Below are 25,976 nucleotides of genomic sequence, written 5' to 3'. Positions count from 1 at the left end.
GCGGGGTCGCATTACACAATTGCAGCTTACGGCCTCTGTCCTGCGCTCAAGTTACACAGAACTCCAGTGGCCTACTTCCACTTGAATGACCCGTCCCCGTCCCATCCCGTCCCATCCCGTCCCATCCCGTCCCATCCCATCCCATCCCGCTCTGGTAACGGTGGAACAATGGCCTTTGTGCCCCTTGGGCAAGCAACCCCATCCTCATCGCCCCGCCTGAGATCCGATACGATCCCGAGTTCTGAGTCCGAAGTCCTGAATGCTGAATCCTGCTGAATCCTGAGTCAGCCAAAGACAAAGCAACCAACTCATTTTGTCGCATTCAAACAGAAATTAATATAAAACAAAAAGCCCAATCCAATTCCAATCCCATCCCATCCCATTCCATCCCATCCAATTCAAAGAGAGAGAGAGAGAGAGTGTGAGTAGAGGGGGAGGGGTAAAGAGCGATGGAATATACATAATTTTATTTTTATAACTGACCTCGAACTTTTGTGCAGTGTGATTGAACTACTGGGCCCCTGCCTGATGCGATATCTGTGGGCTCTGTTCTGCCCCGCCCCGCCCCGCCCTGCCCTGCCCTGCCCGCCGTTTCACCATTTGCATGCAGACTGCATACGGAGCCAGAGCCATAGCCATAGCCAGAGCCAGAGCCAGAGCCAAGAGCCTGGGTCTGTGGATGCAATCGAATCGAATCGCGCGGCGTCGTTGACAAACAATATGGAAATTTTACAGAGTGCGCAGAAATAAAAGGGGGAAGCGAAAGCGAATCTTAAATGCTAAAGCAGTGGCCGCTGAGAACGAGGGGGGCGGAGAGAGAGAGAGAGAAGGGGAAGCAATAGTTTTAGCGCGAAACGTTAAATGCATAATAAATGTGCGTTCTGGCGGTTGGCGGTTGGGAAATAAAATGCGTGCAGCGGCTGCAGTTGGCAGTCGGCAGCGCTGCCTTGCACTTTCAATGACCAGGCAGAGCGATAAGAGAACTAAACAGAGTGAGAGAGAGAGAGAGAGAGCTTAAGGGCAGGAACAGAAGCAAAACTGTGGGAAAAGCAATGTCAAGGTGTAATTTTGTATGCCCAAACTAGCGCGACAGTACCGTACCCCCCCCATAAATACACCCTGAGCATATCTATTTGTTATTTAGCGCTAGTTTTAGTCCAGCAACAAACCATATGTATTTGTTTGCCATATTTGTTACGATAGTAAAGAGAGAGCGAGGGCAAAGAAAGATAGGAAAAGAGAGAGCGCCGCACAAAGAGAGCGTGAGTGGGAGAGAGAGAGAGAGAGATCGAACCGCGTGCAGTGTACAGTTCTTTATCAAAAATTGCTTTGTTGCTGTTTGCTGCTGTGCAAATATTTGATATTCTTTTTTATTTTGCAAAAAGACGCAAAACAAAAGAATCACCAAATAAAAGACATGAGAAACGAAGAAGACAATAAATAGAAAGCAGAGGCGTTGGAGCCCCAGCAAGAATTGACTCGAGCCCCTTGCTTTGAAGAGCAACGTGCGCCACTGAACGACGAGCTCCACACACAAAAAATGTTTAGCTGACGTCATTTGTCCTTGAATTCGTATATTTGCCGCAAACTCAAAGCGAAAAAAATCCGCAAAATTCAATGCACCCGCCGCTGAAGCAGCGACTGCGGCAGCGCAGCCAGCCCCAAAAAACGTCAAAGCAGCGAACAACAACACAACAGTAGATAAGATGACAAAACCGAAAGCCACACACATAGAGAGAGAGAAACGTGAAATGGAAACAGAAGCAACACACATAATACGAAATTTGCATGGAAAGTGCAGTAATATATCAAAAATAAATACAGTCGAAAAGCCCCAAAAAAAGCTATAATATGACCGTGTACAATTATTGAATATAAATTAACTTATTTAATTTATACTTTTAAAAATAAATTCAAACTCTAACGGCTAGTACCGCCAAAAACGAAAAAACAGCTAACGCCAAAAAAAAAACGCGTCAATGAGAAAACCAGGGCAACAAAACCCAACATTTGTTCATAAATGAACATTAGTTGAGTAAACATTTTTTATATTATATAAATATCCATTGATACATCACATATTATATTGATATATATTTATTACGCATTATTTATTAATGTAAACTCGTGCAACTTACAGAGCAAGTTATTCGTTTCGATTATTTTTATAGTTCGTTCTTCTGGTTCATTCGTTTCCTTATTATTGGTTCCATTACACACAATGCTCAGCACCATACAAGCTGCCATAAAGTACGTTTTTTGAATTTTTTCTCTCCAATCGTGCTTTCCCTCATCATTAATTCCACTGGATTGCATTAATATCTTTGTCTCTCTTCACTTTCAAACAATTTTACTTTGGCGCGCAGCTGTAACTGTTATCCAGTCGACTTAAAAATGTGTAGTTACCGTGTAGTTACCATGTACCAAAATTTAAATTTGTATTGACCTTTTTTTATTAAACGTTGTTTTATAAACAATCCAATAAAAGTGGGTCCTGAAAATTCAATCTTGTAGAAAATTTAACCATCAATCGAATAAAATTATGTTTTCAGGGGGCAAAGAAATCGTTGAAATATTGGTGACTGCTTTTCTTGCCACCATGTCTAGCTGACACACCTTGCTAACTTTATACTTTTCATAGTATTTTCTAGTAATTTCCAGTATATTTTAAGAAGCGGTATGGACTCACCCTGTTGTGCAAGGCACCAATGTAGAGGCCATGTGGAATTGCCACTTAGAGCCATGTCCCAGGCCACATCGAATACTCATTCGTGATCAGCATAGAATTCCTGATTGTTTGCTATCAAAATCTCAGTTTTTTCAAAAAGGCCGGAAGTAAAGGCATGTCAAAAAGTGGATAACGGAGTTTTTTCACACTGGCGCTTCCAAATGTACACATTTCCCCTTCAGGTGTCGCCTTTATTAATTACATAAAAATGTAGTTCATATGTAACATCTGTGTAGTTAACGTGTAGTTACCATGTCCGGAAATTAACATAGTGGAATTTGCTGTTGACCGGTTTTGCTTAAACCTTATTTTATAAGCAATGCAATAAAGAGGAAGATTTAAATTTAGCCAGTATTGTAGGAAACCGATTTAATAATCGGATAAAATTATGAGTTGAGAGCTGAGGGTTTTTTGCCAGCTAGTAATATTAAACAGAATATCAAAAAAGAGGAATATTATGAAACTTGAATACAAATAATTCATCAGTATATGTGCGGTATATTTTAAAATTTGTGACGTATTTTGGTATATTTCTGCTGGTCGGTCACACTGCCCAGCACTATTATTTATAAAAATTTAGCGTGCGTAAAATTTAAGTGTGAGAACTGAGAATTGCAGCTGCAACAAGAGCACGTGCCGACAGCAGAAAGCAGCTGCCCAACCCCGAAACAGAGCCTAGCAACCACAACAACCAGGAGGCCCAATCGGAACTCTGTTTTTTTCATTTATTCATGCGAATTGGATTTGTTTAGCCAGCCAAAGTTGTCAATGTATTGGCAAAAGTAGAAGCAGCAGCGCAGCCCCAGTGCCAGGTGAGTTATAATAGAGCATTGTTCTGGGCTTTCAAGTTCTCTCTCTCTCCCCGTGTCTCTCCCCATGTTTTTTGCGTAAGTTCAGGTCTGTTGCAAACTGTGTCAACTAATTATGGAGCGCATGATTGCGGGCCGTTTATAATAATCTAAGGTCCGCTGCGGGCCGATTCAGCGCTGACAGCCGCCTGTCCACCGCTGCCTTATCAGCGTTTATCTGGTGGTTTGCCCTTTGCCCTGCGCGTTTTTCTTCTTTTTCTGTTTTTGTTTTTTGCAAGCCTGCACATTTGTGCGAATGAATGTCTAGAAATCGAAATCGACAACAGGTTCCGTTCCGACCGATCGTACCGCCTGGCCTGCCAGCACCCAGCACTAGGTAGTGCTTTGGAGCCCAAGAGTATTGTAGCTGCTGAAATCTACACGTTTGTTTGTGCAGAGCTTATACGGGTTGTATCATTACTGTGATATGCTAATCTCAATGCCCACGCGTATCTGACTGAAGTTGACGGCCAGTTTCGTAATTCGTAATTAACAATCTCCCTCTCCTCTCTCTATCTCACTCCCTGTGTGTGCCGTGGCCGCTCTTCCACGCCACACAGATACTCAGCGTCGACATAGACGTATTGCAAATCGATAAGCCAGCCGGCCCCCAAGAAACACCCACGCGGGCACACAGACGGACACAGAATGGGCCAAACACTGTCCGAGCCGGTAACTGCCAAGGAGTCGTCGTACTGCCAGAACTCTGTGTTCCGTGTCGGCTCAAGCTGCATGCAGGGATGGCGCATCAACATGGAGGACTCGCACACACACATTCTCTCGCTGCCGGATGATCCGGGCGCGGCCTTCTTTGCCGTATACGATGGCCACGGCGGTGCCACGGTTGCCCAATATGCGGGCAAGCATCTGCACAAGTTCGTGTTGAAGCGACCCGAGTACAATGACAACGACATCGAGCGGGCGCTACAGCAGGTGAGCGTCGCTGGGATTACTCACTGCCACTCAGAGGTGACAATACTAATGAAATGATGACGATGTTGCAATTCTAGGGCTTTCTGGACATTGACTACGAAATGCTGCACAATGAGTCATGGGGCGATCAGATGGCCGGCTCCACGGCTGTGGTCGTTCTTGTGAAGGACAGCAAATTGTATTGCGCCAATGCCGGGGATTCGCGGGCGATCGCCTGCGTGAACGGCCAGCTGGAGATACTCTCCATGGACCACAAGCCCAACAACGAGGGGGAGTCGAAGCGCATCATCGAGGGCGGCGGTTGGGTCGAGTTCAACCGTGTTAATGGCAATCTTGCACTTTCCCGGGCACTCGGCGACTTTGTCTTCAAGCGTGCGAACAAAAAGCCGGAAGATCAGATCGTCACAGGTGAGAAATGCATATTTAAATCGCTGTTCTCATTGTTCTCATAATCCATTATCACCTTGCGTTTTCGTTGTTCTTGCTGCGCTACAGCCTACCCGGACGTGGAGACACGGAAAATCATGGAAGATTGGGAATTTATCGTACTGGCCTGCGATGGCATTTGGGATGTGATGAGCAATGCGGAAGTGCTTGAGTTCTGCCGCACACGCATCGGCATGGGCATGTACCCGGAGGAGATATGCGAGGAACTTATGAACCATTGCCTGGCCCCCGACTGCCAAATGGGCGGACTCGGTGGGGACAACATGACCGTCGTCCTAGTCTGCCTGCTGCACGATAAACCCTACAGCGATTTAATAGCCCGCTGTCGAAATAGCAATAAAACGGCCTTCGAACAAGAAGCCGGCACGGCAACAAAGACCACACAGTCCAACGATAACATGGCCGAGACACAGACCTCGAGCCCCACAACCAGTCCCAATTCCAGCCTGATCACGCCCAGTGAGGCGACCAACAATTCCGAGGAGCAGAAGAAGCTGGAGAAAGAGGCACAAGATCCGCTGCTGGCAGCATCCGAGATGCAGTTAAACTATATCTACTAGTGCGCCTTATAATTAATTAGGGTATCCTCGAAATGCCGCTTAGGTCAACTCTTTATACTTACAAGTGTTCTTGGTTAAGTTTTTATAGACTCAGAGACACACACACACACCACAAACAAACAAACAAACCAACAAACACACGCCACAAACGCAAACAATCCTTACCAAAATGTTTAACTCCCACGAATAATTTTTGTTTTTTTAGTTTATCCCCGCGTCCCTCCTTATCGATGTGTGTAACATGTATATGATATGTACGACTATATATACATTTGAATTACTATGTTTTGTGATGCCCAAACAGAATGGAAAAAAAATTGTATTACTCGTTTAGTATTTATGTACCTAAAACTATACTTGTCAGAGTTTCGGGATTGATCTTTATAAGGAGAAAGTTTTTTTACCCAAAGGAGAAGGAATAGGAAGACAATGAGTTTTTGAAATTGAAAATAAAGCAAAATGTTTTGTAGTGCCCAAAAGTATTGAAAGTGTTATATATTTAATTTCAGATTATCGTCGGAAACTGTACCTTCATCGAAATCCTTTGTCAAGATCCTGCAGTACACTTGACTTTACCCCAAACGGCACAGATTTCGATTAAATGAATCGAGTATTTGATTGGCGGGTCTCTGGTTCGCTCAGCTCCAGATGCGCTCAGTTAGTCCACATCCGTGCACCCCAGTTCTGTGGAACGGGCTTCAACTGGGTTGAAGCAATAACTTGAAGTGTTTCGAAGATCTAATCCTGCTTCAGGCATCATTGATTACGATGAGGGCTTTCCGATACTCTGGCTAGCCTGCCGCGAAAGGTAAATGTAAATCCCTTCAAGATGGACTCGTTTGCGGCCAAAGATCCGTGTTCCCCCGTTAAGCAATAACTTGGACTGTTTTGTACAGCTTTTCTTGCTGGTTATCGCTCGCTTTATTGTTTGACATGTTTCTTGTGTTGTTTTTTCTTTCTGCTATCTACATTTAATCTACATTACGCCCGCTTGTTGTTCTCTCCTTGTTCTTTTCTTTTATTATTTGATTTTCTTTTCGTTCATATGATACATACAATAAAATAAAATAATCGTGTGTTGTGTGTATGGTATGTGTAGTGTTTTGTTGTGTTCTGTGTGTTTTGTGGTCATGAAATGTTTTCCCTCTCTGTATTTATGTTAGTTTAAATTTTATTTAAACTCTTTGCTATATTTTCATTACGAGTACAGGTTTGGTTTCTTCTTCAACATCACCATTATCATCGTGTGTGTGTGTGGCTTTTACGTACAAATTGTTCACTCTTAACCATATATCTATATATTGTATGTATATATAGGGGGAAATGAATTACGCCTTTTCGTGTTTTGGTTGTTTCTCAGTGTTTGTATTTTTTTTCGTTTTTTTTTTTTGTTGCTTTGTTTTATTATAATATTTTATTTTATTTTATTCATATGTATGCCATATTACACACTCAATTATGCATTAACTCTGTTGATTGGTTGTGTGGCTTTCGCTGCTGCATAAAGGGGGGGGATATTGTATGATTTTATAGTTAGTTTATAGTTTTAATCATATGCAATTTTATAAACCATTTTGTTTTCTTTTCGCTTTACAGTTATCAATTTCGGTACAATTACAGTTGATTACGCATATTCTTTTCGTAAGTATATATATATATCTTTATATATATGTATTACTCATATTACATATTTGCATTTTTGTTTTCTTTTGTTTAACAGACAGGTTGTTGTTGATTTTGTTGTTCTTGTTGTTGTAGCTTTTCTAGTGATAACAATGTGCGTAAGCATTCTTCTGTTTAACTTTCTTTCTCTGCAGCTTATTGGTAGTACATAAAAGCAAAGAACTAACCCATTGAAAAAAAAAGGACACACCGCCTGGTCTCTAGCCATTCAAAGAAAGTACAGCTATGCTCCGATTTTCGCAAATGTTTGCGATTACGATTTCGGCCAAAATTCGTACGAATTGAAATCTATATGCTCCGGTTTTCGAAACTTTTTGCTAACGATAGTGTTTCATTTCCAATTGATAAAAAAAAGATGTTTTTTCTTTTTGAAATTAAAATATTTTGCCCTCGTTGTGCAAATCGGGAGGGAATTCACCATTTGTTGTTGTTTTGGTTTATTTGGGTGAAGTAAAATTTGGGGTGTCATTAGAAAAAAAATAAATTGAATATATTAAGATAATATTTGGAAAAAAATGTCCAATTGTATAAATATAAACTTAAAACATCAGCAAATATGTTAATATTTTTTTTGCTCTCATAAAAATGTAAGAATCCTACGATTTGCGAAAGACGGAGCACGCACGTTTGCGATTTAAGTCAATTCGCCACGTTTTGAGATTTGCGATAACCGGAGCATGGCTGGTGGGGTGGGGCCCCCACGCTCTTCACAAGCGGCGTTGGGGAGACCCAGAAATTAGAAGAGGAAAAGGGAACAGAAACCTAGCTGCTGGCAGTGCCATAAAGAATGGTCAATGGTAAGGCGGTGAAAACAAGAGAAGAGGATAGAATAGAACCCTCTGGTATATAGTATGTACAGTTGATTGGCGAGGGTTATTCCATTTGAAATAATAGAATATTAATGATGCCTCCAAACTTTTTCGTGTGTGTTTTTGGGTCTGAGTATAGGGGATGGGATGCTAGCTATTGGCGTGGCATGTCTGCTGAATTTCTAATAGTATTATTTTGTAAATATAACAAGGTGTCATATGCGCTGCTTAATCATACAAAAATAAATAACTTAAGAACTCAGGTTTACAATGTAACAATTTAATTTAATTTATTGTATTGCCTTAAAATTATTCAACATCAACAATGTTTCTTTACTTTCTCTATACCCTACTACTCTCTTCTGTTCTCTCTCTTCGCTTCGCTTCGCTTCTCCTCTACTTCTCGCTACTGTTCTCTTTCTCTGCGTGTCTCTCTCTTTGTGTGTGTGGTGTGTCTAAGTGTGAACATGTCTGGACGTGTCTGCTGCTGGAGGAAAGCCCAATTGGGCAGCCGTTTTCCGTATATTTCATTTTGTTTTTTTGTCGCACACAATTGACGATCCGTCAGTTGCATAATATCACATCTCATTGCCGGAAGAACGGGGTTGCCTCGCATCCAGCTCCCCAACCAACAGCAGCCGCACAGCCGCACGCTCGCTCAACCAAACCCTCGCTCTAACATTTGCCCTAAAGCAGTCCGCAGTCCAAGTCAAGTCGGTGTCCGCCCTACTGAGGTCCCACTGTATGTTCTGTGTTTGCTATTGTGGCAGCCGACAGTGAGTGATGAGCACAACAAAATCATTTGAGAACGTTCGAAACTAATATGTGTGTGCTGAGTGGGGTGGGTGGGGTGGGGTGGGGTGTGGCGGCGGTTGAATGATAGTTAGGGAGAGTGTCGGGTCTTTCATCAAATGGAGAAGATACAAACTATAAACTATGAATTATTTAAAGTTAAATTTGTAGTGTTCCGAGTACACGACAAACCACTGAGCAAGGTATACTATGTGTGGGGGTGTCTGTGTCTCCCTGTCTATCGTAGCGACCCCTGAGCCAGTGGCAGGAAAACCCCCCGACTGGCCGAAGATCAGTGGGCGAATGAATGAATCATTCGATTGGTTCGATTCAATGAGTGTTTGTTGCTTTGTTTTCATTTCATTGTAAGGTTAAGTTAGCTCCTAGAGGCAGTTGAGTGATTGAGTGAGTGAGCATGATGACTGCGCGAGTGGAGTGTGCGATTGAGGGAGGGAGGACACGTTTGGTTCTTGGCTCAGTGGTCTGACTGTACTTGCGTGTCACGCCACAATATAATAGTTAGTATAGGCACTTAGCTTATTCGATTGTTTTCATAGAAACAAAGTATATGTTTACATATATGTGTGTATATATATATTGGTTTTCAGTTGTAGTTTTCTTTCTCGTATTTTTGTTAAATTTTCAATTACATTTCGGTAGAAAGTCTTCAGTTAAAGAGTTGATTCTTCTACTCCTTCTCTTCTCTTAATTTCTCTTTCGTTTTTTTTGATTTTGGATGAGTTTCGTTTTTCGGGAAAACATTGTTCGGTTCATTTCATTCACAGTGTGTTCATCAGCGTTAACTTAAAGAGAACAAAACGTATTGTATGCCGTGTGTTTCATGGAAAATAAATTGAAATCTATCGTTAGTTTTTGGGGTGTGTGTTTGTGAAAGGCGGGGCGCAATTTTGTTCTCAAATAAAAGTTAAAAAAAAAAAATATATATATATATATAGAAAAAATTTTTGAATATTCTTGCAGTTAAGTGTGAATATCCATACGCATTTCTAAACTTAATTCTTAGGCCTAGAGTAGTTATATATATATATATATTTATGTATATCTCTCTCTATTTATTTTCACACATTTAGATATCGCGTGTACGCTCTTAAGACTACTGATTATTCCTCCTCATCATCCTCCTCCTCATCTCCTGTTGCCAATGGATGATGTTATGCATTAAGGGATCAAATAACATGCTTCTCGAATAAATCAGGACGACTCTTCGTAAATCGTTAATCGTAAATCGTAAATCATTTGTGTTTGTGCGTAAAAAAGGAAACCAAAATCGATACTGAGCATCATTATTTAGAGGGGTGGTAGCATTATAAATTGAGAGACAGTTTAACATAAGAATATAATCCGTTTTTAAATGCCTATTTGTGTTGTCCTAAACCTCGCAGAATTTCGTGTGTGAGTGTGTTTTCGTTTTAGTGTTATGGCACCTTTTTGTTGTATATAGAGTGTGTGTTTGGTGAGTGTAGAATACATTCTTTGTATGCTTATATACAGAATTGTAAATATAACATTGGATAGTGTCTGTCTTATGAGCTGAGCTGAGCTGTAGCTGTGTCCACCTACGCTTTATAAGGATAGAGTTTATTTGCTTTAGCAATGCACTAACTTGTTAATCATTCTCGATCTTCGTTCTTCGTTCATCGTGTTCTTTTCTTTTGCTTCTTGAAATAGACGTGAAACCATCAAACTGAGAAAATTGCCATTCATTGTGTGGAAACAAATGCAATTTTAAAATATAAGTTATTCTCATTATACGATATACGTAAGTATCAAAATGAAGGATATACTCAGGTGTAAGGGTGGGTGGGGTTGTGGTTGTGGCCATGGGTAAGGGCAGTTGGTCTGCGTGTATGTTGTTATGCCGTGAACTAAGTACGAGAATCCACTTCAAAAAAAAATATTTGTGTACAAAAAAATATAATCCATTCGCTCAAACAAGACCAACTGATAAAATGTTACAATGGTTCAAAACAATATATCAATATATATATATATGTATGTATACTCGTATGTATCTAATTAATAGAAGTAACCCTAACTTGTGGGACTAGCGGAGACATAGCTATGTATATAGATAACATATACGCCATATACTCGTATCTGTGTACTTCTGTTTTGGCTATAAACATTAAGTTAGATGTTGTGAGTGTATCGTGTGTGTGTGCTGTCGTGTGGTGTGTGGTGTGGTGTGTGTCGTTTGTGAGTGTAAGCTAAATGAAATTGATGAATTACTAAACGTAGATAATAACGAAACCAACGTAACGTATGATTCATGATGCATGAGTTCCATCAGTAATTTATCAGTAAAATCGTTTACAATGTGTATCTTTCTTTTGCTCTGTTTTATCGTTCGATACAAGTTGGCTAACTAAAATCAAAACTTAGACTTATTCACTCGGTAATCATTAATGGTAATCGTAATCATAGCTTAGGCATATTCAAATCTTCCTCTACACTTATCCTCTCTATCCACTATCCACTATCCTCTCTCCATTCTCTATTCATCTACTCTCGGTTCGTTATTCTGCAAATATCATCTCTGCTCTAGTCCACGGTGTACCCCTCAATCTTAGGTAAAGACGTAGATCAACAGTAAACGATAACTGATTATACATATACATATATATATGCGTATATAAATATATGCAGGTAAATAGCTGGAGAAAGGGGTATGCACCATTCATTATTCCTTTATTCCTTTGCCTACTAATATGATAACTGGTCCAAGCTCCGCCTGCTACTCCACCACCTCGTCTCCTCCTCTTCCTCTTCTCTGTTGAGCAGCGGCAAAAGCTATGGTTACAAAATGAGGGATTAGGTGACAAAAATGCTACTGAAATGGATGAGCACTCACCTTTTGTATGCCTCCTTAGTTAACTGGTAAATATCTATAGCACTTATAGATGTAACAAAAATTGTTCTGGTATTTACAAATGGAATTTCATATATATACAGGCAGATGCATTATCAGAGGCATCCTGCAAAGGTCGCTCACAGTTGCCTCGCTTTTGGCAACGACTTTCCCTTCCCCTAAGAGTTGTTGTGGGCTCTGGACTTGCGGTTGCCGCCGGTCCCCGAGCCTACATTGGCATTGGTATTGTGCTCTGTGCCAGAGCCGTAATGTTGCTGATGTTGTTGTTGTTGTTGTTTCTCCTTGCTCTGGTGGCGACCACCACCGCCCATGGGAGAGGCATGGGAGCGGGCATCTGCAGTGGGAAAAACCACATTAAATAGTCGTACATTAGTGCCCTACTCCTACTCATACTCATACCTTTCTCCTTGGCACCGACTGCATTGCTGACTTGAGCTGAATTCAATGTCTGTATGCCGCTGGCCCCTTTGCCAGACGGCACAGCATTGACGACCGGGGAGGCTCCTCCTGCTACACGCTTCTCGGTGGCGATCACACTTTTCTCCACTGCGGCAGCGATTGTGGAGGGATCGCCGAAGACTAGATCCATTTTCTGGCTGCCAGTGGGCGAGAGGGTGCCTGTGGAGGCACTTCCATCCTTGCTGTCAGTGGAGGCCTTGTGATGCTGGGCCACCTGAGCGTAACTGAGCTTACTTGCCGTGGCGGCGGCAATGTTCTCGTTCGATGTTGAGGTGGCAACGCTCTTCTTGCTGGCTGAATCCTTGGTCAGGCTTGCCTCCTTCTTGGCGTGCAGGGCGGCAACGGAGGGCGGTTTCTTGTGCTGGCTGAGGCTGCACTCGGCCAGGCTGGCGGTCAAACCGGTCGCAACTGTCGCCACACTGCAGGCGCCAGCGCCCGCGGGCACGGCAGTGATTGCCTCCGCGCCCCTTGCATAATCGTTGTGGGCAGCCAGCGGTGGCGGCTGCTGCTGCTGCTGCATAGTCTGGACGTAGGCTTCGGCCAGACGTTGCTGCGGATTCTGCTGCAGCAGCGGCTGCTTTGGATGCATTTCATCCTCAGTCTTGTTTGATTTATCCAGCTGCTGGGCAGCACCAGGTCCGGCTCCTACCCCGACTCCGGCGGCGGCTGCCTCGTCCTTGCTGCTGGCATTGATATTTGGTGTTAGACACTTTATCACATGGGTCGAACTACTACTAGAGCTCTGCTTAGTAACGTTTTTAGTATTGTTGCCCTCGATGGGCGCGTACTCCACGGCTGGCGTGGGACTGACCGGCACATTTCGCTGATGCTGTTGGAAGTTGGGAGGCAAATGCGGCTGTGGCTGCGGCTGTGGTTGTTGTTGTTGTTGTTGTTGTTGTTGTTGCTGCTGCTGCGGCTGGGTCTGATTCGGATGGTGCTTGCTTTGGACAATCTCCTTGCGAGCCTTGCCCTTACCTCCGCCACCGCCACCGCCACCGGCACCGGCCCCTCCCCCACCAGTGCGGACAACGTCCGAGAGGCGGTTCTCGGACCAGTTGTTGGCAGCGGCAGAGACAGCGGAACTGTTGGCCAGATGAGGACTACTCTCGCCCTGCTGATGATTGCTTGAACGCTGATCCTCGGTGCTCTCCACGCTGCCGCTCAGCTGCTGCTGCTGATGAAGAGTTTGTTTCTGTGTTAGGGCAGGCGCAGAGGAGGACGAGTTGGAGTTGTGCACGGACGCACTATTGGCCTGAGGAGTGTGTGGCGTGCTTACCGATGCCGACGAGGCTGGCAGTGGTGGGAAGGCGGTTGCCTCTAGATCAAACTGCGGCGGTTGCACTGGCGCTGCCGGCTGCTGTTGTTGTTGTTGCTGTTGCTGCTGCTGTTGTTGCTGCTGCTGCTGCTGTTGTTGTTGTTGCTGATGCTGGTGTCCCTGATAGCCCAGGGAAACGTGATGCATGCCACGCTCATTGGTGGCATTGCCGTTTCCACCCGACACGCTGTTGTTCCCAGATCCAGCGACTGCGGCTGCAGCTCCACTGCTGACGCCCACTCCTCCGCTGTTCCCCACATTACTGCCAATGGAATTGTGGTGATGATGGTGGTGATAATGGTGACTCGAGCCCTGCTGCTGTCCCGCTGGCAGGTGGTGCTGCGAGGACAGGGCGTTGTGGTGATGGTGATGGGAGCTGTTCGACATGGACGAGTGCTGGGCGTGATAGTTAGGATTATAGTTGTTGCCCTTGTAGTTGCCCCGGTGCTGGGGCTGTGGTGGTGGTACATCGTGAATATTGTAATGGCTCTCCCGATCACCGCCGCGATGGGAGGGACCGCCGTTGCCCGACTGCACATTGCTGGCGGAAGACGAAGACGATGAAATCATCTGCTGTTGCTGCTGATGCGGCGCGGAGGGTGAGGTGCCAAAGAGCTATGATCGTTTCAAAGAAGCGTTAGGCTTAGAAATTGCCAAATAACATAACATATTTCGATTACTTACCCCCACTCGACCGCTTGGAGAATAATTGATAGTACCGCCCTCCTCATCGCGACGACGACGACGTGGACGCGTCTGCCATTGCAGCGGCTCCTTGCTGATTGATGTGGCCATCGACGAGGAGGAGCTGGCCGACATGTTGCTGCTGCGATTTACCTGTTGCATCCCATGCGAACCATGCTCCACGTTCTCTCCCGCCTCCTGCAGCTCAACTTGCTGCTGATGCTGCGGCGGCTGCTGCTGCTGCTGCGTCTGTTGCTGGGCGGCATGATGGGCCACCAGATGATGTTGGTGTTGGCTGGGCTGCGGGGCCAGCGTCAAGGTAGCCGTAGCCTGAGCACTGGCATAAGATACCTGAGGTGTGCTCGCGCCGCTAGAGGAAGCCAAATGATAGTGCTGCTGTTGTGATTGTCCCTGTCCCTGTTGTTGTTGCTGCTGTTGCTGCTGGGCCTGGAGATGGTGGCCATGTGTGGACAGACCCTGGGCCTGGGTGCTGTAGTGGTGGTGAGTGGCCACCGCACCGCCATAGCTTTTGTCCAGGTTCTTCTGCATTCCACCTGCCATTAGATTGGAGGGATAAGAAGAGGCTCAATGTTAAGGGGCTGCGAATAACTTACCCTTCCAATTATTACTCTTTATTGTATTATAGTGGCGATTGGAGTTGTTCACCTGCCCCGTTGCCTGCTGCTGCTGCTGCTGTTGGACTTGGACATGGGCGGAACTTGTCGGCTGCTGCTGTAGCTGCTGGTGAACCGGCTGTTGCTGGGCCTGCTGCAGCGAAGCCTGTTGTAGGGGATCCACAATATTGGCGGGCACCACGCTCACCATGCCGCCGGGAATGCCTCCCGCTAGCTGGATGGGCACAATGCTGCCGCTCTGGATATGGGATGGAGTCTGTGTGTTGCGCGGGGGTTTGTTTCGGGGCTCACCGCGTGGTCCCGAGTTGCCACCACCGCCCATATTGTTGGGATTGCCACGGTGATTATTGTTGTTGTAGCGGCCACCGCCACCACCCTGCGGTTTGGATGTGACAATCGTTTGTGCGGTGGGTGGAGGTGCGGCTGCGAAGCTGGCTACAGCCTGCGGAGCCAACGGATTGGTGGCATAGATGTTGCCACCAATCTCATAGAAGTTCTGGCCGTGGCCGGCAGCGGTCACAGTGCCGGGTGGCCATGGACCAGCCATCAAGCCGGGATAGAATTGATTCTGTTGAATCGGCTGCAATGAGAGAGAGAGAGCGGGAGAGAAAGAGAGAGAGAGAGGGAGGAACATGAGGGTGATACCAGTCTCAGATACATATCGAATAATGTTGAGCACTTACAATCACTACCTGATTATTGTAGGGAACTGAGGCGGGGCCAAGGACTGTCCCATTGGTGGTATACAAGTATCGCTGTGGGGCGGTCGTATAGCTGACAGCGGCAGCCCCAGCACCGGAAGGATCATAAACTGCGGCAGTCGGTGGCGATGTGAGACGGTAGCCGTTCTTAATATTTGGTACAGCTTGTATTCTATTGATAAACGATTTGGGCTTAATGCGCGCCATAATGGGCTTGCCCTGAAACTCCTTGATCTCCTCGCGCAGATACTTAAAGGCCTTTTGCGCATCCTCGTCCGACTCGAATGTGATGTACCACGAATTGTTGGCAGCAAACTCGCAGGAGATCGGCCTCGGGCAGTTCTCGTTGCTGAAAAGAGCCTGCAGCAGAAGGAGACCCAGAAGGAAATCAAATTAGCATTGATTACAGAAAATGAGGAGGAGCTGAGCTAATGGCAGACCTTGACGTCATCGAGGGGAGTGTTGTTGGATATCTCGCGCAATATGATGATGCAACGCTTGCGATTGGGACGCACGCGCAGACCCTCGTCATCCACCTGAACGTTGGGCGACTCACGCAGCACCTCCGTAATAAGTTTGATGTCCTTGCTTAGTTTCCTAACAAGATTAAATCTGGCCACAGTCCATATGGGCACATATTGGTCGCTGTCCATCTGCGACAGCAGGTAAGAATCGTTGGCCAGATTCTCTCTGTGAAAGCGACAGGGTAAAAGAAGAAGTCAGAGAGGGATCTTTGGAGTAACAATAAATAGGCAAGGGCGAACCTGGAAAAGTAGTACTCAAGCTGAGTAGCCAACATCTGCTTGAGCTTGTCTATCGGTAGATTCGGATCGTCTCCGGCTGCGGCATTGGGGTTGCTACCCTGCTGTGGCTGTTGCTGCTGCTGCAGCTCTGGGTTCTGGGTGGGCAGCGGTCCATTGGCAGGCACTGTGACCGGTAGCTGAACGGAAACTGGAACAGGAACCTGAACCGGCACTACAATGTGTTGGGGTTGCGGCTCGATTGCAACTAAATTCGTATTATTAACACCAGGTACCAGAGCATCGGTTGTGTAGCAGACGACGGTGCCATCTTGGGTCTGGCCAATTGCCCCATTCATGATGGCGAATTCTGGATTATCGATGCTCTCAGCAGCGGCACCGGCACCGGCAGCGCTTCCTCCTCCTCCTCCTACAATCACTGCGGAGTTAGCCACGCCCTGTGCCTGTGGCGGCGGAGGCGGATGTCCGTATTGCAAATGCTGTGCGGGATGAGCCTGAATGGTCTGAGGAGACTGTTGCTGCTGCTGCTGCTGGTGTTGTTGGTGGGCGTGTGTATGAGCAATAATCTGCTGCTGGTGTGGATGCGGTTGCTGCTGCTGTTGCTGCACCTGAACCTGAACCTGCTGTGGATGCTGATGTGAAAGCGGAGCGGTCTGTGGCGCTGCCACGGCTGCGACTGGAGCGGGGGCAGCAGCTGTTGGGGCGGCTGTGATCAATGGTATGTGGGCTGCTGCGTTTGGGGCTGCGATCTGTGCTGTGGTGCCGAACAAGTTGGTAGCTAACATTGCCGTTTCGACAGGAACATTGGCGTAGACCGGCGGTTGGATCTTGACTGCATCTCCATTCATTAAGACATATCCTCCTGAAATTGAACAAATTTAGTCATTTTTGTGTGCGTGGAAAAGAAGTTCTATAAAAAAAGACAATTCTTTGTAGTTACGACGTAATGGGAAACTTTCGTAATCGGACGACGCGAGTGACGCGACGAAAATGCTAAGAAAACTCTCCCACCCAAACCAGATTTTATATTATAAACAAATAAATTTGATGCCAGCATAACCAAAGATAGCGGAGCTGTGCTTCCCCTCCCAATGGTGCCTGTGCCTGTGGCTGTGGCTATGCCTGTGCCTGCCACCGTCGCAAAAAGCAAAACTTCTGCCTCACCTTAAGGCGTTGCGAGAGCAGCAACTTATGCGTGTTCTTCTTCAACCCACTGTACTTACTCTCTATTCGCTTCGCATACAAGTGCAGCAGCAGTTGTGGATGCAGGGTGGGGGTGATAGTATATATGGCAGGCATATGTGTTTGTTTTTGACATTTGAAAATAATATTACTACTAACCTAAGTAATATTCCATGGTAACGTATGTTGAATTTATCCGGAAATTCGACACAAAGACACAGTCGGTTTGCTTTAAAATATATTTATTTTTTCTTTTTTCGAGCGAACGGAACGCCTCAACACTAACTCGGAGCACTCACACACACACACAGTCACACGCGGCACACTCACACACACACAGACATATACACACGCACACAGTGGCAGTCGTGTTGCCACCCAGTCGAGGAGGCTTTTCGATTTGGAAAATTTGATTTTCACTTTGATATATTCTTATTGCATGAAACTTGATTACAATGCGATGCGAACAATCAAACGCAAAATAGCTGCAACACTTCTTTTCGCTGCTTCGCTATTTATTTATACTACTGCTGCTGCGGCTGCTCCTCCTCCCCTGTTCCTGTACATTTTCTTCAACTTCTACGCGACCGTTGTCGTCGTCGTCGTTTAATTTTCCGTGGCCTGGTGGCTTGAATGACTTAATTTTGTTTCTTTTTCTGTGGCTATTTTCGCTTTCCTTTCTATTCTTTTTCTTCCTCGCTGCTGACTTTTTTCGTCTTCGTTTTTTCGTAGTTTTTTTTTTGCACACGCAGAGAATTGAAATTGGTCGAGAGGCTTTGAGGCAATTGATTTTTTTTATTTCACACCCAACATGCACCGACACCGAGCCGACAGAGTAGCACAACAAATTTTATATTGCTTGCAAATGTTCTAAATAATAAGGTAATTGTTCTTTTTTGTTTTTTTTCACAACGAACTTGTCACGCGAAAAATCCAAAAATTCGACTTCTCATCGTCATAGAAAACTTTCGCCGTTCCACGGTCACCGTTTCGATAGGCTCCAAAAATCTGCATGGTTGCATGCGATAAATATTTATATGTAAATAGGGATCGGGGAATGATGGAATCGAAACCTAAGAACTTAATTTTGCTAAGTAAAAAAACTAACCATATAGTTAGTATATAGATATGTATATTCATGAAAGCGAAATGTCCCAACAGAATTGGCTGCGACAGCTCCCAGAAGTCTTGGCTCTGGGAATGGTCAGCATCGGTTAGCATGGTAAACAATAAACAATATATATAAATATTTTCTTTTGTTGTATTTAATCGCTGCTGGACCGAATTGAATGGTCGCAAGGAAACTATCCTGCAATGACCAGATAATCAATTTTATGTTTTAAGATGTTTTAACGTCAACTGACGGACACGAAATGTGTGCAATGTATGACATATAATAGGTATGAAATTTGTCTATACAGATTTGTGTGTGACACTCGCGCATCAAATTTGAAATTCATCATGTATGTGAGGCCAGTGTATGGTTAATGGCGAATTGTAGCCCATTCCCCCCTTCCCCTAAATAATACATAAATAATAATCTTGTGTACTTACACCGCTCAAAGTAGAATAGTTCTTGTTCCTTCCCTCCAGTTAATTATTTGCTGCGGCTACAATGTCAAAATTGTAAAACCACTTGTTATATGTTCTAGCTAGAGTCACAGTGGCGTTCCGCGGAGTACACGTACACTGAAATCCACGTTTTTCACAATATTTATTAAATTCGACACGAAAACTTGTGCATCTGATAGTGCAGATCAAATTGCTGCCTTGGGAGATCGTCAGCAAACGTTTTTTTCACTAGCAAAAGCAATAATACACGCAAATTATTCGCGCTCACAAAGCAGCCCAGTTGTGTTAGATGTATATATAAAATATTGATATATAAATTTATCGATATATTTTTGAAGGTAATATTTTTGTAGACTAGCAAAAAAATTTTAATGTTTTTATTTTTGTGGCACGTATAATCAACGGAACTACTTTTCTTATTTTGTAGCAAGATGACACTTTTTTTCTGTTGTTTTACGTCTTCAAATCATATACCCGCGACTTTTAATTACACTTATCGATGTATAGGAATGGTTGCAAAAAATATCGCTATTGCTCTGCGATAAGCGCCGCTTGTATTCGGAAAGGAAACAAATCTATCCGTCTTGCTTTCTGGCATGAAAGCACCATTGTTATTAAACTAAAAGACCTGCCCCTGAAATATAAAGCAATTTCAGATAATGTCCCATTTTACTATGCAACCTCCGTTGTTTATTTAAATTGAACATTTAATTTATTTATAACATCTTTCTCAATTAATGGTCTATTGCTTCTGTTTGCGTTAATGTTCTATCGAGATTGTTTTTAGATAATTTGAACGAAGAAGAACTTCTGCAAGTTGAATGTAGCTTAAGAATGAAATATTTGTTGTTCCTTGGCATCCGCTTAAAAGCCGTGCACCTTCAGCTGATCTGGTTTGGCTAATCCAACCTTAGTCAACCATTGACAGATGTTTTCACGTTGATCGCCCTGCAGCTGCAGAACTTCACCATACTCCGGATGCTCGATCACAGTTCCATTGCAGGCAAATTCCTGCGAATGCGAAATTAAATCAATTACTTACATGGCCCTCTCAGGAATGTTTATTTACAAACGGGGCACTTACCTTTTTACAGGAGCGGACTATTTTCTTCAAGTCATACTCCGCGGACAGGCCCTGGACAGTGGTTAGAGTCTTGCGACCGTTCCTCTGCTGGATTCTTATATGCACAAGCCCGTCTTGAATATCATCATCATTGCCCTTGATTGCATCAGCAAAGGGGTCTGCAAAAAACAAAAAACACCATATGCCCTTAGCATCTCATTGGAATTTCTGTAATTGTAATCACACCCTCTCGCAGCGTGCTGTTGTGCCCTTAAAATCGCCTGCGTGCATTTACGTATGTATGCGTGTTTGCGTGTGAGGCCGATGACTAGACCACGAGCAGCCATTTTTATGTACATGTGTAAATGAGCGCTGCGACTGGAAACTGTGTGGGCTGGCTGTGTGCTGGGAGTGTCTGCTTACCTCGAGTGTTTAAATTCTGGATGGACATACGACAATAAAAATAAACCACAGCCTAAACAAAAACTTTTTGAAGTGTTCTCTTAATGTAAAATTTAAGATTTTACTGAGTGATTTTTCGGAAATGTGTTTGTAGGGATGTTATTGATATAGAGTGTGACCGCGCATTTATCGTTAAAATATACCGTCCGACCCTCAGAAATATACCAAAATATATCGTCTCATTTTATAAATATACCGTAACTATACTGACGAATTCAAGTTCTATTATACATATTCCTCGATTATGATATTCCGTCATTCATTCCCAGCTATATAGAGCTATTTAGCCATGCCCACATAATTTTATACGATTGATGAATCAATTTTCTACTTGATTGGCTTAATTTAAATAATTGCCTTTATTTCGATAATCCGTTGAAAATGAAATTTAACAGATTAATGATATTGACAAAATATACCATTATACACCGATATACCGTAAATATACCGTCGGTTCAATTTTGACCTAAAAAAAATACCGAAAAGTATTAAAAATATCAGAAACGGGCACCCTGGTTTGTAGGGATGTTATTGATATACAGTGTGACCGCGGATTTATCGTTAAAATATACCATCCGACTCTAAGAAATATACCGAAATATACCTCTCATTTTAAAAATATACCTTAAATATACTGACGAATTCATGGGATGTTATCGATATATAAATACATCGATAATTGTTTTTGTGACAATATATATTTTCTACACAGAGTTGCGCCGGTGAGTTGGTCTCGCACTACATATCCACAGTATATTTACATAAATTTAAATTATAGGGCCACTTGTCACTTTATTAACGAATGTGAAAACGTTTTAAAATATTTTCAAAAATATTCGACACTTATCGAATGTTTTTGTTTTGCGGCTGCCAACTTGTCCAACTATCGTTGTGCAGAATAGGTGCCCAAAATGCAACCCTGCTGGCTTAATCGCAGCCAACTTTGCTCTGTGTCGCGGCTGCCATATTTCTTTCCTGCTTGTCTTTCAACGAGAAAAGGTGGGCATTTTGCGTTTTGTCTTGATTTGGTTAAGTTATAGCTTCTATAGCATTGTGAATAGCATGTAGCTGTGAAATATTTTTTTTGTGACATGGGTGTACCACGTGTTTTACTCCAAATGGCAGCTATCTCGAAATATTTCGGAGGTAAATTTGGTATTACCCACACGTGTGTAGCGCGCTGATTTTTTTTACCCGAAATGTGTACAGAGTTGCTGACTTCATCATGGCTGTCGGGGAACCCATGCCGGGAGTACTTTTTTGTTTCCCATTAAAATAACTATACGTTTATAAAGTGTTTTCTGTCTTTATTCAAGTCTAACATCGAATTTCTTTCTCTTTCACGCTGGGTGGGTCCGGACGCTATGATGTTGATACATACACAAGGTGAGAGCACATGTTATAGTCGCAAGGGAGTCTCAATTCCATGATGAATGATTTAGCAGAAGAGTTCTTGAAGACTATATTCATCACCCAATCCTGAAGTTATTCATTTAAAGTTCCCCCTACTTTTGATCAATTGCACAGATTTTAAACTTCTTTTCTCTTTTCTTTCATGATCGCGTGTTCTGGTTTGATGTCTGGTCGCATTCCTAATAAAGGTAAGCATTTTCCTCCAGTTGGGTGCCTTGCGTATCCCTTTCGTGATGAATGATTTAACAGAAGAGTTCTTGAAGACTATATTCATCACCCAATTCTGAAATGATTCGTTCATTGTACCTATGTTTTAGCCATGGCATAGATTTAATAATGTATTTTTCTTCTCTTTCATAATGTTTCCGTTTGGATTTATGTCTGGTCTCATTCTCAATAAAGGTAAGCATAGTTCCTTGATTTGAGTGCTGTAGTAATCATACCATGATGAATGATTTAGCAGAAGAGTTCTTGAAGACTATATTCATCACCCAATCCTGATCACTCAATAAACATGAAAGCTATAGAAACTTTTGAAAACTCTTCTAATCGAAATATCTTTCATTCTACTTGCAGACTTGAGATGGCAACCTCTTCGCACCTCAATTGGTTGATCATTCGCAACAACAACGCCTTCTTGTTGAAGAAGCGCGATGTTAACAAACCCTTCAGCACAGTAAGTGGTGTCCCCCCCGCTCAATAGTATCCGATTTGTTCTATGATGTTTCCAACTTACAAACTTTCACAATGATATTTGAATACAACTTGATAGTAACCTTAATCTGATAAAGTTGGCTTCACCATTGAATGCTTCCGTGTATATGACATGTATTAATGGTTTATTGTACTTTTCCAGGAGCCAAACAACTTGGCCTCTGTGAGCTCGTACCGCTACAGCGGCATCGTGCACAAGAAGACCCTTGGCGTCGTTCCTACTGCCGATAAGAAGGGCTTCACCGCCGTGCTGAAGAAGGGCAAATATGCTCAGCGTCCCGCGAAGAACACGGTGCGTGTCGACTTCAAGGCTGGTCCCCGACGCTCCCTGAAAAAGCTGAAGAACCTGTTGATCGGCTCCAAGTACCGCAAGGATCTGACGCAGGTAATTTCTGAAATAATTTTGCAATCCCACTGAACTATCCCTGATATGATGATCCTTATTTTAATGCTACATACCAAGATCGCAGAATGATCGTGTTGAAAAAATTGTCTGAAGCTCTTTTAGCACCTTATTTGTAGATAATTTTATGGTTCGATTTTAAATTCGGGTTTCTATACTTCCCAATTTCAGGCTGCTCTTCGCCGCGCCTCCGCCGTTCTGCGTTCCCAGAAGCCCCTTCCCACCAAGGGAAAGAAGGCCGAACTTACCAAGGGAAAGAAGCCCGAATAAAGTGTACCATATGGGATCATGCGGAGCTGTTTTCTACTCGAGAATAAAGAAAAGATGTTTAAAACTTAATTGTAATTTGCTTATTAATATTGTCGTTTTGCAAGGCGGCTTCGTCGTACGCCTCTAGTGTTCCCATTGAGCAGATTTTAAGATCAATTTGTGGTGGAAGTGGATGTGTGTAACACCCAGAAGGAAGTGTTCCGACCTCCTTGATTAGCATAGACATGTCTGTCTGTCCGTCTTGTTTGACGCTTAGTTCTCAGAGGCAGTAGGAACTGGAGCAACCAAATTTTGTATACAGGCTCCAGTGAGCTCCAGGCTCACACAGCTACAAGTGTATTCTGTATAGAATGAATCTGCCGAATCTAGATCAGATCGGATCATTATAGCCAGAAGGAACCAATGTATGTAGCGTAGCCACGCGCTTATTCTCTGTCTCTCTCACCCTCGCTGTTTCTCCCTCTCTCTCACACACTACTCGGTTAGTGTGGGTGATCTGGCGAAAAAGAGCGAGAGAGCAAGCTCGTGTTGATGTGAGAATAGAAAAAAAAGAGACAGACGTAAAGAAAAATGGAAATAGGGCAAACCTAATACATATGTATGTATAAATTTCGCGAACGGTTCGACCGAGTTTGGTGAATTTTGTTGGTAAAAAATCAATTGTCGTGTTTTGTGAACATATATGTACATATACTGACTGAGTACCGGGTATAAAGTAGAGCCGCGGCTCATAATGATTCCGCTCTATTTAGCCTTTCGAATTGAAAAGCCCCAAGTAATTGAAGTAATTTTTCGAATAATTATTTGTAACAGCGCGAAAATGGCTGTTAAAATGAAACGAGACCATTTTATTGCATTGAAATAGTACAGAATGTTTACAGATCAGATTGAGGCAGATTCGTCAATAAATTAAGATTAAATCAAAGACAATACCAATATTTATATACGACAATATAAAATGTTTTTAAATGCTTATTGAGCCGTTATACTTAATTACCGCCACATATGCGGACTTTAATAGAAATATTCATATTTCTGGGCATGATGCAACATGACCTCCATGGACTTTTTTCCCTGCAGCACGCCATTCCGCTCCATATAGTTCCATATGGAAGCCATGAAAACGCAGAACATGATGACTCCGAAGACTATAAACTTGAGCAGCAAGAAAATGGTACGCATTCCCCCCGGGGCCGTGAACTCGACCAGCAGAACGAGTAGGACAAAGAGGAAGGTGGCTGCGCTGTAGTAGAGTATCCGATCGGTGTTCAATTGCAGCAGGGAAGCATCACAAAGGGCCAGGGCTTCTTGGAGAGCAGCGGTTCTGGCCGCAGGCAGAGGCTGGATGGAAGAGCAGCTTATATCTGGACCCCTTACGGAACTGCCATTACAATTGGCACGAGAATCGTCAGCCGTTGGGAGAGCTGCTTCCGCAGGCCCATCTCCTCCTCCTTGCTCACGGGATGGACATGTTTCTTCAACCACTTCGCAGTTTACGTCAATCGTGGCCACTCCTGCTCCGTCGCCGGCTGCTCCAGGATCTGTCGGTGTTCGAGATAGTTTCAACTTTGCCAATACAGCTTCGTGATCCGAGAAGCTAAACTTTTGACCAGGCACACGGTCTGGAAAGGGTAGAGTATAGTCGACAATCTCCGCGTTTATATTGTCCCCTCCACGGACAAATATGTGGTCTATGCGAATTCCACGTGGATTCCTGGACAGTGCCCTCGCCGAAGTGTACGAATTGTGGTCGCATTCATTTGTGCGAAAGGTGTCCGAGGCGCAGCTGTCCAACATTTTAGAGGTGTACAACAGCACTTTATACGATATGTCTTGTGGTTGGGCATTCAAATCTCCGGCCAAAATCTGAAGCACCGAGTTTCCTCGGGTCGCCTCGATAAACTGAGCGGTATCAAAGGCTTGGATAACCCGGTGAGTCTTGTATTCATCATTGTCATTGTCATACTCGGCATGCAGATGCGCGTTATAGAGGTGCACCATCTGGTCGCCAATTAAGATGCGGCACAGACCGACACCCTTGCCGCCGAACCAATCCGCGTGCTGAATGCGATGGAAGTAGCCATTCACGGACCAGGCGTGAAACAGAGTGCCCAGGATGGGATATTTGGAAAGCACCAAGAGCCCTGCGCCCATTACGCCACTGTGGAAGTAATGGGAATAGGGCAGAACACTGGACGTCTTCTCCTGCAATTGCTCGCTGTCCTGCTGAGCCCACACTTCCTGAAGAGACACGATATCATACTTTCCGCTACTCAGTTCTTTGCAAATGGCCTCGAGACGCGGCCCTCTATTACTTGACACATATGGTATGCCCCTGTAATTGTTATTTAGAGATTTAATTAGATTTGAGCCAGTGCTTCACCTGTCACGTCCATAAAGAGTAGCACTCACCAAATGTTCAGGGTTAAAATGTTCAGCTCCAGCAGCAGCATCTTGTTTAGTCTTATATGGCCGCGCTCTCCGTTGGCATGCTTACGAATAACTCATTCACAGGTGTAGACCTGTGACGATATTGACGATAAGATTAAATGTTTTTTTGTATTGTTGACGATGGATGTTGTTGTGTTTGTTGAATGAATAAGTTATCCTTAACCCACTTAAGCCTCCTTTAAAAAATACCTATGCAGGGTA

General features: G+C 43.9%; 5 protein-coding genes and 3 non-coding genes across 8 annotated transcripts; 5 read left to right on the top strand and 3 right to left on the bottom strand.

Moving 5' to 3' along the window:
• The first annotated feature begins 3,475 nt into the window (after positions 1–3,475).
• On the top strand, positions 3,476–5,617 carry LOC6602947 (probable protein phosphatase 2C T23F11.1). Its single transcript, XM_026993016.1, has 4 exons — positions 3,476–3,540; positions 4,137–4,509; positions 4,587–4,917; positions 5,005–5,617. The coding sequence occupies exons 2-4, from the start codon at positions 4,225–4,227 to the stop codon at positions 5,514–5,516; spliced, it is 1,128 nt and encodes a 375-aa protein (XP_026848817.1). The 5' UTR covers positions 3,476–3,540; positions 4,137–4,224; the 3' UTR covers positions 5,517–5,617.
• Positions 5,618–10,718: 5,101 nt separating this feature from the next.
• Positions 10,719–17,975, bottom strand: LOC113566611 (la-related protein Larp4B). The gene is made up of 10 exons (XM_026993015.1): positions 17,587–17,975; positions 16,249–17,107; positions 15,925–16,174; positions 15,467–15,844; positions 14,763–15,363; positions 14,149–14,702; positions 13,083–14,079; positions 12,090–13,022; positions 11,673–12,024; positions 10,719–11,611 (listed from the first exon to the last, which is right to left on the bottom strand). Exons 1-9 carry the CDS (start codon positions 17,600–17,602, stop codon positions 11,849–11,851), a joined length of 4,764 nt encoding a protein of 1,587 aa, XP_026848816.1. The 5' UTR covers positions 17,603–17,975; the 3' UTR covers positions 10,719–11,611; positions 11,673–11,848.
• Positions 17,976–19,685: 1,710 nt separating this feature from the next.
• Positions 19,686–20,565, bottom strand: LOC6602948 (eukaryotic translation initiation factor eIF1). The gene is made up of 3 exons (XM_026992951.1): positions 20,486–20,565; positions 20,084–20,241; positions 19,686–20,010 (listed from the first exon to the last, which is right to left on the bottom strand). The coding sequence occupies exons 1-3, from the start codon at positions 20,511–20,513 to the stop codon at positions 19,864–19,866; spliced, it is 333 nt and encodes a 110-aa protein (XP_026848752.1). The 5' UTR covers positions 20,514–20,565; the 3' UTR covers positions 19,686–19,863.
• A 1,375-nt stretch (positions 20,566–21,940) lies between these two features.
• LOC6602968 lies at positions 21,941–22,014 on the top strand. The gene has a single exon (XR_048198.2). It is a non-coding gene; the product is annotated as a small nucleolar RNA CD11 (small nucleolar RNA).
• A 143-nt stretch (positions 22,015–22,157) lies between these two features.
• LOC6602969 lies at positions 22,158–22,232 on the top strand. The gene has a single exon (XR_048199.2). It is a non-coding gene; the product is annotated as a small nucleolar RNA CD11 (small nucleolar RNA).
• A 137-nt stretch (positions 22,233–22,369) lies between these two features.
• Positions 22,370–22,447, top strand: LOC6602970. Its single transcript, XR_048200.2, has one exon. It is a non-coding gene; the product is annotated as a small nucleolar RNA CD11 (small nucleolar RNA).
• Positions 22,448–22,513: 66 nt separating this feature from the next.
• LOC6602971 (60S ribosomal protein L28) lies at positions 22,514–23,393 on the top strand. Its single transcript, XM_002027920.2, has 3 exons — positions 22,514–22,613; positions 22,794–23,036; positions 23,226–23,393. Exons 1-3 carry the CDS (start codon positions 22,521–22,523, stop codon positions 23,322–23,324), a joined length of 435 nt encoding a protein of 144 aa, XP_002027956.1. The 5' UTR covers positions 22,514–22,520; the 3' UTR covers positions 23,325–23,393.
• Positions 23,394–24,283: 890 nt separating this feature from the next.
• Positions 24,284–25,870, bottom strand: LOC113566597 (putative neutral sphingomyelinase). Its single transcript, XM_026992931.1, has 2 exons — positions 25,737–25,870; positions 24,284–25,659 (listed from the first exon to the last, which is right to left on the bottom strand). The coding sequence occupies exons 1-2, from the start codon at positions 25,775–25,777 to the stop codon at positions 24,339–24,341; spliced, it is 1,362 nt and encodes a 453-aa protein (XP_026848732.1). The 5' UTR covers positions 25,778–25,870; the 3' UTR covers positions 24,284–24,338.
• Positions 25,871–25,976: the final 106 nt, after the last annotated feature.

The sequence above is a fragment of the Drosophila persimilis genome, unplaced genomic scaffold (genome assembly GCF_003286085.1).
Source record: "Drosophila persimilis strain 14011-0111.01,24,50 unplaced genomic scaffold, DperRS2 tig00000798-arrow-arrow-pilon, whole genome shotgun sequence".
NCBI classification, from domain to species: domain Eukaryota; kingdom Metazoa; phylum Arthropoda; class Insecta; order Diptera; family Drosophilidae; genus Drosophila; species Drosophila persimilis.
The sequence above is the reverse complement of the archived record's forward strand: the minus strand, read 5'-3'. Positions and strand labels throughout refer to the sequence as shown.